Here is a 10,358-nt window from a genome sequence, read left to right as displayed (position 1 = left end):
TTGTTGTGTGGGTCAACTTTGCTAGCAAGAGACAGAGAGAGGCGTTGAAAGGCTGCTCCAATGGAACTTATTGTTTTTGGAGGAAAACACGAACACGGTGTACAGTCGAGTCTTAATAGCTTACTTACAACTGGGCTCGTCAGGCACTCTTCTTGGCTGCAGTGGTTATTATTATATTTACATGCTTCCAGCTCCCGTTTTTGCTCGGTGACAGCTGTACTTTTCCTTTTTCTCCCTCCTTCTTCTGTATGGTTGTAACAACAATCACATTCAAAACTGTAACTGTGCAGTTACCTTTTACTTTAACATTATTCTATATAAAATTATCTAGTTTAACTGATACATTACTGTGTTTATTATAAGTGCATTACTAACACACTGTATCACTATAATCAGACTGGCATGTTTTGCATTCCATATATGATCAATATCAGGCCTGACCAATATTTGACAGGGAGACTGCCTCTTTTTGAAAACTGTCGGTAATTTGTTTTTCCCCTTGTCAAATCAGAATTGAGGGTTGGAGCAGTTTCCTCAACCACATAGCAGGATCAGAGGACTTCTGAATATTAATTTCTCTCTCAGCGATGGCTCTCCTGCACAGTGTCCTCTCTCTGGTCCTCAGCTGGACATGTCTCTGTTCACTAATGTACATATTCAGTACTGGACTGGTTGCTGCGGTTGCAGTTTTGACTGTGAGGAAAGTCTGGTACTCTCACAGGCTGTCATGCTTCAGCAAACCACCAGCAAACTCATGGCTGTTGGGCCATCTGGGGCAGGTACGATACACAGGCATGTTCTAGTTTTATATTTACGTATCTCTACATCATAAAAGCTGTAGGGTTCATGTACTTTCTGTTGCGACACAATAGATTTTCTCTTTGATTACTGATCTTAAGATCTTGTTTTGTGATAAAACATGATAGATACGGGGCAGAGAAGAAGGTTTCCAGCTGATGGATGACATGGTGAAGACATACAAACACTCCTGCTCCTGGGTCCTTGGTCCTTTCTATCACCTGGTCAGACTCTTCCACCCTGACTATATCAAACCTCTGTTAATGGCACCTGGTAGGGTAAAACACAAACAGACCACATTTCAAGAGTTTTTGTTCTTCTCTTACATCATCCATCATCTACTTCCTTCAGCCAGCATGACGGTGAAAAATGGGCTCATTTATAACCACCTACAGCCTTGGCTGGGTGAGTCAAATATTTCTGTTTTTCTCATCTGTGGTTACATAGTTTACAGGATGTTCCTATTAGCATCACTAACTCTGTTTCTCTTTTGTCTCAGGACGCAGTGTGCTGATCAGTAATGGCGAGGTGTGGTCTCGCAAAAGACGACTGCTGACTCCAGCTTTTCATTTTGATATTTTGAAGAGCTACATTACCATATTTAACTCCTCGTCTAAAATCATGCATGTAAGATTCACACAGCCATGCACAGAACTGCTTCCATGACGATTTTTGTTTCAATTAACCATTTAGACAAGCATTTGATCCAGTTTGATTTGTTGCTTTTTGGTAAAAGTGGTACAACCATGAGGAAAATTAGCTTTTTAGTTTTCTCTGTAGGTTCTAAATAAGTCATCTAGGTTGATTTCTAGTGTCATTCAACAAAAACAGCTTTATCAAGGCACTTGATGTTGTAAGTCAGAGATGCATGGGCTGTTGTATCATTTTTTTTTCCCCCAATGTGGATTGTTTTAATTTTTTTTTTTAATAGCAGATTGTGTAAAAACAGGAACTTGTTTATCCTTTTTGTAATTGCTTTAGTGGTATTGTGAAAGGAAATGTGGACAGGTCTTCGTCAATAAGAAAGCCTATAAAACCCTGCTGTAACATAAACATCTTGCAGTGTCAAGGCTGTGAGGGCTGTTTAAGCAAAAGTACAATATCCAAATACAGGCCAACAAAGAAGCGGATAAAGATTTTATAGAGTTTTTCACACCAGGAGAAAAAGTAGAGGTGAGTCTGGGAAAACAACACAGGAGTTTCTTCCAGGTTTGGAGGATGAGTTTATTTCTGCCCAGTGTTTGAGTTTTCAGATAGCGTAGTTTTGCCAATAGTGAATGTACTGCTCACTTGGAGTATGAGGGAGGGTTTTACAGAGGAAGCGTTTGCATGCTGGTTGTGTCCACAAGGTGGCAGCCATGGCAGGGTGAGCAAGCAGGTGGTTAATGCAGGATGATCCAGGTAGAATGCAAGTATTCACTAGCATACTGACAGACTATAGCGCATAACCTTTAGATGAGTCAGATGGTCAACAGGTGCGGTGGGAAACCATGGAACTCCACCCCAAAGGAGTAGGATAGTACCAGCATGGCTTGACTTTAAGATGCTAGAAGGAAGAGAGAAAACAACTGACTCGCACCCAGCCGTGACATACGGAATTGAAGAAAACTCCAACAATCAACCAACTTCCTGTGAGCAAGCATTTTATGACAGTGCGAAGGAGAAAATCTATTTTAAAACATCAATAGAAGTCTGTTACAATATTCCAGATTCCTGAGAATTCTGAAATAAAGGAAGAATCTGATAAACATTCTAAACACCCAAATATAGCTTACAAACTACTGCTAAATGTCAATTATGAATTAGTTTTCAATTATGCCAAAAAAAGCTCTTTTAAACTAAATGTGCCTGTAAGATTTGTAGAATTATATTTTTATCATCCCTTTCTCCTCCTCCTCTAATCTGCCTTCTCCACTGCTTTCTCCTCCCACATCTCCATCTGAGTCTAAGCCAGAGTTCAGCTGCTTGAAGTTGAGGACAGCATGAATGACGCCCCAAATATGATTTTGTTTCCATGCAGATTCTCACATCTTTGTCCCATTCCTCCCTTCTTGTTTCTGTTTTCAGGACAAGTGGTGCCGACTTGTAGCAGAAGGCAAAACTAATCTGGAAATGTTTGACCACGTCAGTCTGATGACTCTGGACAGTTTACTGAAATGTGCCTTCAGCTACAACAGCAACTGTCAGAAGTGAGAACAGCCACTTACTTCAACTGATATCTCCCATTTTTGTTATGATGGTGTTTCTAAGAAAATTGTCCCTCCAGGTCTTCCAGTGAGTACGTGTCAGCCATAGTGCAGCTCTGTGACCTGGTAGGACAGCGGCAACACAACATTTTACATCATTGGGACTGGATTTACTGGAAGACTCAGCAGGGGAAACTGTTCAAACAAACCTTAAATATTGTACACAGGTAATGTTCTGACCTTCTGATATTTGTGTAGCCAAGTTATACAAGTTATGTAGGAAGCTGCAGGGATCATTAATTTTAGTCTGCTGTATTCTGGTTTGCAGATTCAGCAGGGATGTGGTTCAGAAGCGACGTGCCCTTCTGAAAGCACAGAGGGAGATAGTGACACAATGTGAAGTTGCCCCGACATCACAGAGGAGGAAAGACTTTGTGGACATTCTGCTGCTGACAAGGGTAGGACAGAGGGACTCGGAGGAGCATCATAGTAGTAGTAATAAAATAAACAAACAAGAAGGGATGATAATCCACTTCCAGAGCCATTAATTTGATCAGTTCTGAAATGATCACATGGAACTGATCTGTGTTTAGTTTTGCTTATATAAGACATAGGACATCCACTTTCACAGTGCATTGAATAAGCCTGTATTAGTGCCTATTTAGCATTACACAGCTTTATATCAGACCCAGCAACACGCTCAGACAAAAACTGGTTCACCCGAAAGACAAAACGCCAAAACACAGACTTAACAACGTGGTGTATGCTGTACAGTGCAGCGAGGAATGCCCAGACCTCTACATCGGAGAGACCAAACAGCCACTTCACAAGCGCATGGCACAACACAGAAGAGCCACCTCCACAGGACAAGACTCAGCAGTCCATCTGCATCTACAGGTCAAAGGTCACTCTTTCAAGGATGCCAACGTTCACATTTTGGACAGAGAGGACAGATGGTTTGAAAGAGGAGTGAAAGAAGCATCTATGTCCACTGTGAGCGACCATCTTTGAACAGAGGTGGGGGTTTACGACACCAACTCTCTGCCATCTATAATCCAGTTTTGAGATCCTTCCCAGACGCCTTAACGCCCACTCACATCCTGGGCCATCTGACCTCAGGAAATCACATGATAAGGTGGGGCCAGGTTTCACAGTGAACTCACCCAAAACTCTGGCTGATTGGGACCCACACCCAGTTTCACACCTTGGCTCAGGCGATTAGAGGATCATCAGGGGGTCCTTTTGTCCCTCTGTGGGGGGAAACTCCCACTAGGTTTATATCTGGGACTCTCCACCATTTGACCTTAGAACTGAAGAAGCTTCTCGGATGAGAGGTGAAACGTCTTCAAGTAACTTAAAGAAGTCCAGACGCTTTTCCTTCCAAGCTCCTTTGACTACGATGACCTGGATGACTGAGAACCTTCACAGACACAGCTTTATATCCCACTCCAAGTAAAGTCCACAGGCACTGGAGCAGTTCATGTCAAACATACGTGCAACCTTAGCAAAATGGTGTAGGGGCTAAATTGAAGTTGGTCTCAGAGTGAGTAAATAGTTAAAGGTGGATTTAAAAAGTGAAGGGAAGGAGAACATCTAAAAATGTATTGCATTTTTGGGACTTTATCAGTGTTACTGATGTGTGTGTTGAAGGACGAAGATGGACAAGGCCTAACAGATGAGGAGATACAAGCTGAAGCCAACACCTTCATGTTTGCAGGTGAGACGCTACAAGGGCGTAGATTTGGCATGGACGGAGGGACATGTCCCCACCAATATCCAGCGATTATTGAATTGTCCCCACCAATAATTTGATCTCTTCGAGTAAAGAAAAACAAACCCGATAGAAAGAAGAAAAAAAAAAGATCTGTCAACGTCTCATTCACCTAGCGGTGCAGAAAGAGTTAAATTACGTCCTCTACCGCAGCGGTCCCCAACCCCCGGGCGTTTGGTACCGGGCCGCGAGAGTTGAGGCTCAGGTGTGAAATTTTGTTATCGTTAACTCGGTTTTCCTGGGTCTTTTCACGTGTGTTATGAATAAATCTTCTTTTTTTTCGGTACCGGTACTAGTTTTATTTTGTTGTATTTATCCGCAACACCTTAAAGGCCAGTCCGTGAAAATAATGTCGGGCATAAACCGGTCCGTGGCGCAAAAAAGGTTGGGGACCGCTGCTCTACTGAAGTCCTACGTCATGTGACAAATATGGCCAATGTGATTGGCTGTGCCTTTAAGGGAGCTCTGTTTAGTTTTAGCAGCGGCAAACCTGCGCTGCGAGGAGGAGAGGAGGACGGCAGCAAAGAGGAAGAACCTGGATATAAGAAAGTGTTTTTCAAAGAAACCTGTAACTCACTTAAAGTCAAGTTCACTCATAAAATGTGTCCATCATAATAACGTTACAGGCTATGCTAGGCCTTGGCCCACATCAGTCTAAAATTGTATGCAACCATGAACGTGTTTTGGAAACTAACTGCACAACAGGCAGCACTATCAGTTCTCTCAGTCTCAGAGCAACATTTCTAATTTTGATTGAAAGTGTCAGAGAAAACGGCAGCCTCGAGCAGCCAGGATATTAGTTTACAGAGGCTGTTAGAATTATATGTCTAACGTTAAATGTTGGTGACACAAGAATTTCATCTTAATGGCACTGACGTATTCATAGGGTTCATTTTTGAGACAAAATATCATGAGGTAGTCATGATTTTGCAAATATTCCAACCAACACAAAGCTCAGAGAGTAATGGTGACACAAGATCACAGGTGGAATGATGACTTGTTGGTTCATGACTGTATTTGAAGCACATGTGTGACTGCATGTATGTGGAATGTCTCACTGTTATTGATCAGGTGACAGAGGCAGCTCTGCCATGTTGTAGCTCAGACAGGTGGAGAGGCGAGGTCACAGGTGACTGACTGATGAGTTGGTGCTATAGATTAACTAGTATTTATTATCATGACAACTGTTAGGCTGCTGCTGTAAATTGATTCATTAGTGTATATCTGACAAAGAATCTGAATTGACATGTCTCACTTTTTATATGGCACGAATCAATGTGTTATTTTATCAGGTGACAATATGTCCTAGTGCAGTCAGAGGGGAGGAGCCAGGGCCAAAGGTGAGGCACATCAAGCATAGAATAATACTTTTAATCTGAGGATAAAACGCAGGTACTGAGGCTGAAAGAAGCTTCAGTGCTCTCAGAAGACTAAAAACATGGGTAAGGTCAACAGTGACTCAAATGAGATTAAACAATGCTGCTGTATGTCCACCAGGAGAGACTGGACAGTATAGATGCAAAACCAATATGCCAGCAGTTTATCTCAGTTAACGAGAGGAGCAGGCCTGTGTGTGGCTGCTTCACATAGTGGACGTTGAGTTGTGTGGGACGCCAGTAGTCCATGTCTGTTGCTGTAACAGTAGTTCATGTTTAGAATAAAAAATCTCAGCTCACTGATTTGATCGGAGCAATAGTGCCTAAAATGTTGCATAATTTTGCTGAGAGATCTTTTACTTTGTGGTAATCTTAGACGAGTAGTTTTATGGACAAAAACCAGCAGGTCATTCAGTGTTCCCTTAGTGCTGATGTATCAGAGATGTTGGTGTACTATAACTGAACTAATGTTGCTAAGTCCTTAAAGTCATATTCTTTTATTGTCATGACTGTATTTTTATTTTTGTATGATACCTGATTTATATGGATTATGGCTGAAGTAAACTAAAGTATAAAATACTTAGTCAGTCATTTGTTTAATAGTAATTTAACATTATATCATTCACATATAAAACTATGAATTGTGATTTTAAATGGTTTAAAAGCACGTAGAATAGCATAAGTAGGCAAGTATATTTCTCCTTTTTTATCAAGAACCAAAGACAAAAAGGGTGAAAAGAAAGAAACAGGGCAGGGTTCGGTGGTTGAATCATCCGTCCCCACCAATGCCAAAACCAAATCCACGCCCGTGAGACGCTACTCTGACACCAACTTTTGTGGTCAGATGTAAAAATGACAAACTATAATGTTAACGGCACTAGGATGAGTATGTGTCTTTAGAGCGCATAGTTTGTTGTCCTTCATATGTTTTAACAGTTTGCAAATCTTCCTTCTTCTTCTGCAGGTCATGACACAACAGCCAGTGCCATCTGCTGGACGCTGTATAATTTAGCACGCCATGAACACTATCAGGAAAAATGCAGACAGGAAGTGATGGACCTGTTGGAGGGACGAGATGAAATCCAGTGGTCAGAAAATACAAATGGCAACAACATTATTTGCAGTTTCAAATGTTTACATATGAATATTATCTCAGTGCACTGACATGACTTAATTTTCAGGGAGGACCTGTCCAACCTTCCCTTCACCACCATGTGCATCAAAGAGAGCCTCAGACTCCACTCTCCTGTGCAGGCTGTATCACGGAGTTACTCTCAGGACATGGTGCTGCCAGGAAATCGAACAGTCCCAGCGGGTCAGAGTCAAAGCTCTCTTTCAAGGTTTCTAAATGGATTTTAGAGGTTAAAGAGCTGTGTCTCGTCATGAATCATACTAAACTTTATTAAATGCTTAATTTGTGAGACTGTATGTTAAAGGATCACACCAACAGTTGGTGACCAATAAAGATTGATGCTGTAAAGGGAAACTTCTTGTGAAACAGGTACAGTCTGCCTGGTCAGCATTTATGGAACACACCACAACCCTATTGTTTGGACAAACCCACATGTAAGTACTTGGTGACATAATCTGCATTTCTTCGACAAATCTATTGTGTGTTTAACCTTTCCCATTTGCTCTCTGACCAGGAGTTTGATCCCCATCGATTTGACCCAGGCAACAAAATGAACCAAGCTTCTCATGCCTTCATCCCCTTCTCCTCAGGCCCCAGGTTCAGTTTTAGCCTTAATCTAAATAGTACAACTAGGAAATGGACTGGTTAAAATATAACAAGTATCTCTTTACAGGAACTGCATTGGTCAGAAATTCGCCATGACAGAGCTTCAAGTTGTAGTGGCCCTGACCCTTCTCAGGTTTCGACTGACCCCAGGGGTGAACCCTGAACTCGGGAGCAGCAGAGTTCGCCGTCTTCCCCAAATCGTCCTGCGTGCAGAGGGAGGCCTGTGGCTGCAGCTGGAGCCTCTGAACACAGACTGAACAAACAGTCAGAGGAATGATCCATAAGATAATACTTGAACTTAATTTTTAATAAAGTGTTAGGAAAAGTTCAGCAGCTAGAAAGTGAGACTTGACATTGACATTAAAACTACAGCAGATCTGTGAAAGAATTTTGTTTGAATTTTGTTATTGTGCTTTAAGGAAAAAGGAAAAGCTTTCTCTTTATGGGGCAAATGTGCACAGATAGTCTTCAGTGCTCCCAATTCCAGTTTTATAAAGTGTAAAATGCAAATACTTATTCTTCCTGAAAACTTGAGAAAGTTTCGTCTGCTATATTCCACTGGATTTATTCAAATTCTGTGTTGCTATTTCCAGAATAACTTCATGAAAACATAATGAGCCACATAATTATCACTTGATTCATTATGAGTCTTTCGAGTTTAAAAGGTGTACAGGTTTTCCATTGTCATAATTTATCACCCTGATTATGTGATCAACACAGTTCTTGCTTTGCTTGTCCTCATGCATGAATTCATCTGATTTTGCCATTGCAGAATTTATATCTATTAGAAATAAAGGATGAATAGGCTGCTGCTCTGGACTAATCTCTTTTAAAGTCTGAATCCTATGGAGTTCTACTGCATCTTCCAAAACAATAAAGACGAGGTCCACATGGTTTTCCAACAGAGTTTTACAAATATTGGCCTATGCTAGCACCCACTTTAAAAAAAAATGGTAACTCAAATTCAGAATGACCACACACTATGCTCAAACATATACTGTGCCATCATTAGTCTCTTTCTTAAACCAGACAAACACCTTATATTTCATACAACTACTGCCCAGTCATTAATAATTAAAATGAGTGTTAAAATCATTTGCAAAGTTCTTTCCATCAGAGCAGAAAAACAAAAGTAGAAAAAGTCACTTCATTAAAATACATCCCAACCAAACAGGTTTCATCAAAGCTAGACATTCAGCCAATAATACAGACTTATTATGTAATAGACTACTGTTCCTTTAACAAATGACACAGGATCACAGAAAAAAAATTGTCTGCTACTTGCGGTATTTCATGTGTCTTATACTCAAGTGTGCTGAGTCCAGATCTATAGTCGGATTTTGCCTAGGACATCAGGTTCTGAAGTTTTACACGGTATCATTGGCTATTTATACCGATACGAGAAAGTAATTTCATATTCATTATACAGCCACTGTACATAACTAAATTTTGCTTCAAAACTGTGAGAGATTACAAAAACTTGTCCACATTAACAAACGTGTGAACAAGTTCACTCGAGTGGTTATGCAACGCACATAGACTGTTGAAAAACTGCTTTAGGCACTTGTGAGTTTTTGCTGTTGACCTCTGCAGAAACCAGCAGTAGTCACCCATTATGTTGGGTTGTCTCCATGGTGGCAATAACCTGGTTGAATCGTTCTCTGTATTCATCACTCACATGACCCAAATTTGAAGGGAAAAAATCCAGATGACAACGCAAGAAATGCATTTTGAGTGACATTCAGCAGCTGAGTTGCTGATATGCAGCTAACAAGTTCAGCGCAGTTTCCAACCCGATGGCTTTCAAGAAAGTTTTGCACAACTAGCACAAGTGAATCCCAAGCCGCGAGTTCAAGCGTGTACACTTTGGATCTGAATGTGTCATCACGCATTATTTTGCAGATTTCAAGACTAGCAAAAATTCCTGCTTTTAGCTTGCCATCCGTTTTGATCTTTCCAAACCTATCCTTCAGATACTGGAAACCATTTCCACTACGATCCATTACCACAGCAAAGATTTTCATTTTCATCATTGTGTCACTTTATAATGATTGCTATCATCACGACTGTTCCATAGACGCAGCAAACGGCATTGCCTTTCTCTTGCCATTGAGCCACAGTGTGAGGCCAGAGTAGCACACAGTGCAGCAGCTGTGAGGTGCCCAGCTTTTGTCTTAATCCCCAACTTTACACCCGAAATAATACTTGTAAGCAACTGTCACTATCTTCATCAGGTTTTCGTACTGATCGCATGAGGTGTATTTACCACAATTATAGCAAAAATTGTCTGGATGGTTAATGCAGCTCCGCCCAGTCATCTTTAGAAGAAAACAGACTCATAGACTTACTAGCAAAATAAGAAAACAGTACTTGACTCATCTTGCATTATATAAAGGCTTAGCAACTACTGACATCAGCTCACTGAGCTGCTCAGATGTGCCCAGACGCTGCAGGAACATGCTGCTGTCATCATGTGTTATAAACCAGGC

General features: G+C 41.1%; 1 protein-coding gene across 1 annotated transcript; it reads left to right on the top strand.

Annotated features, from left to right (window-relative positions):
• Nucleotides 1-249: 249 nt before the first annotated feature.
• Nucleotides 250-8,629, top strand: LOC146682195 (cytochrome P450 4F3-like). The gene is made up of 13 exons (XM_085449060.1): nt 250-779; nt 927-1,071; nt 1,150-1,203; nt 1,298-1,425; nt 2,866-2,987; nt 3,065-3,211; nt 3,313-3,442; nt 4,635-4,701; nt 7,096-7,219; nt 7,313-7,446; nt 7,633-7,697; nt 7,778-7,860; nt 7,937-8,629. Exons 1-13 carry the CDS (start codon nt 588-590, stop codon nt 8,124-8,126), a joined length of 1,581 nt encoding a protein of 526 aa, XP_085305186.1. The 5' UTR covers nt 250-587; the 3' UTR covers nt 8,127-8,629.
• Nucleotides 8,630-10,358: the final 1,729 nt, after the last annotated feature.

The sequence above is a fragment of the Copadichromis virginalis genome, linkage group LG23 (genome assembly GCF_057382275.1).
Source record: "Copadichromis virginalis isolate Kocher_CV1m ecotype Utaka linkage group LG23, C_Virginalis_male_GT1.1, whole genome shotgun sequence".
Taxonomy (NCBI): domain Eukaryota; kingdom Metazoa; phylum Chordata; class Actinopteri; order Cichliformes; family Cichlidae; genus Copadichromis; species Copadichromis virginalis.
The sequence above is the reverse complement of the archived record's forward strand: the minus strand, read 5'-3'. Positions and strand labels throughout refer to the sequence as shown.

What these genes read in the sequence shown, in the direction of transcription:
- LOC146682195 (XM_085449060.1), top strand. Translation starts at nt 588, where the DNA reads ATGGCTCTCCTGCACAGTGTCCTCTCTCTGGTCCTCAGCTGGACATGT. An exon ending in CCACCTACAGCCTTGGCTGG is followed by an intron (nt 1,204 to 1,297) that starts GTGAGTCAAATA and finishes CTTTTGTCTCAG; the next exon opens with GACGCAGTGTGCTGATCAGT. An exon ending in CCTCGTCTAAAATCATGCAT is followed by an intron (nt 1,426 to 2,865) that starts GTAAGATTCACA and finishes TTCTGTTTTCAG; the next exon opens with GACAAGTGGTGCCGACTTGT.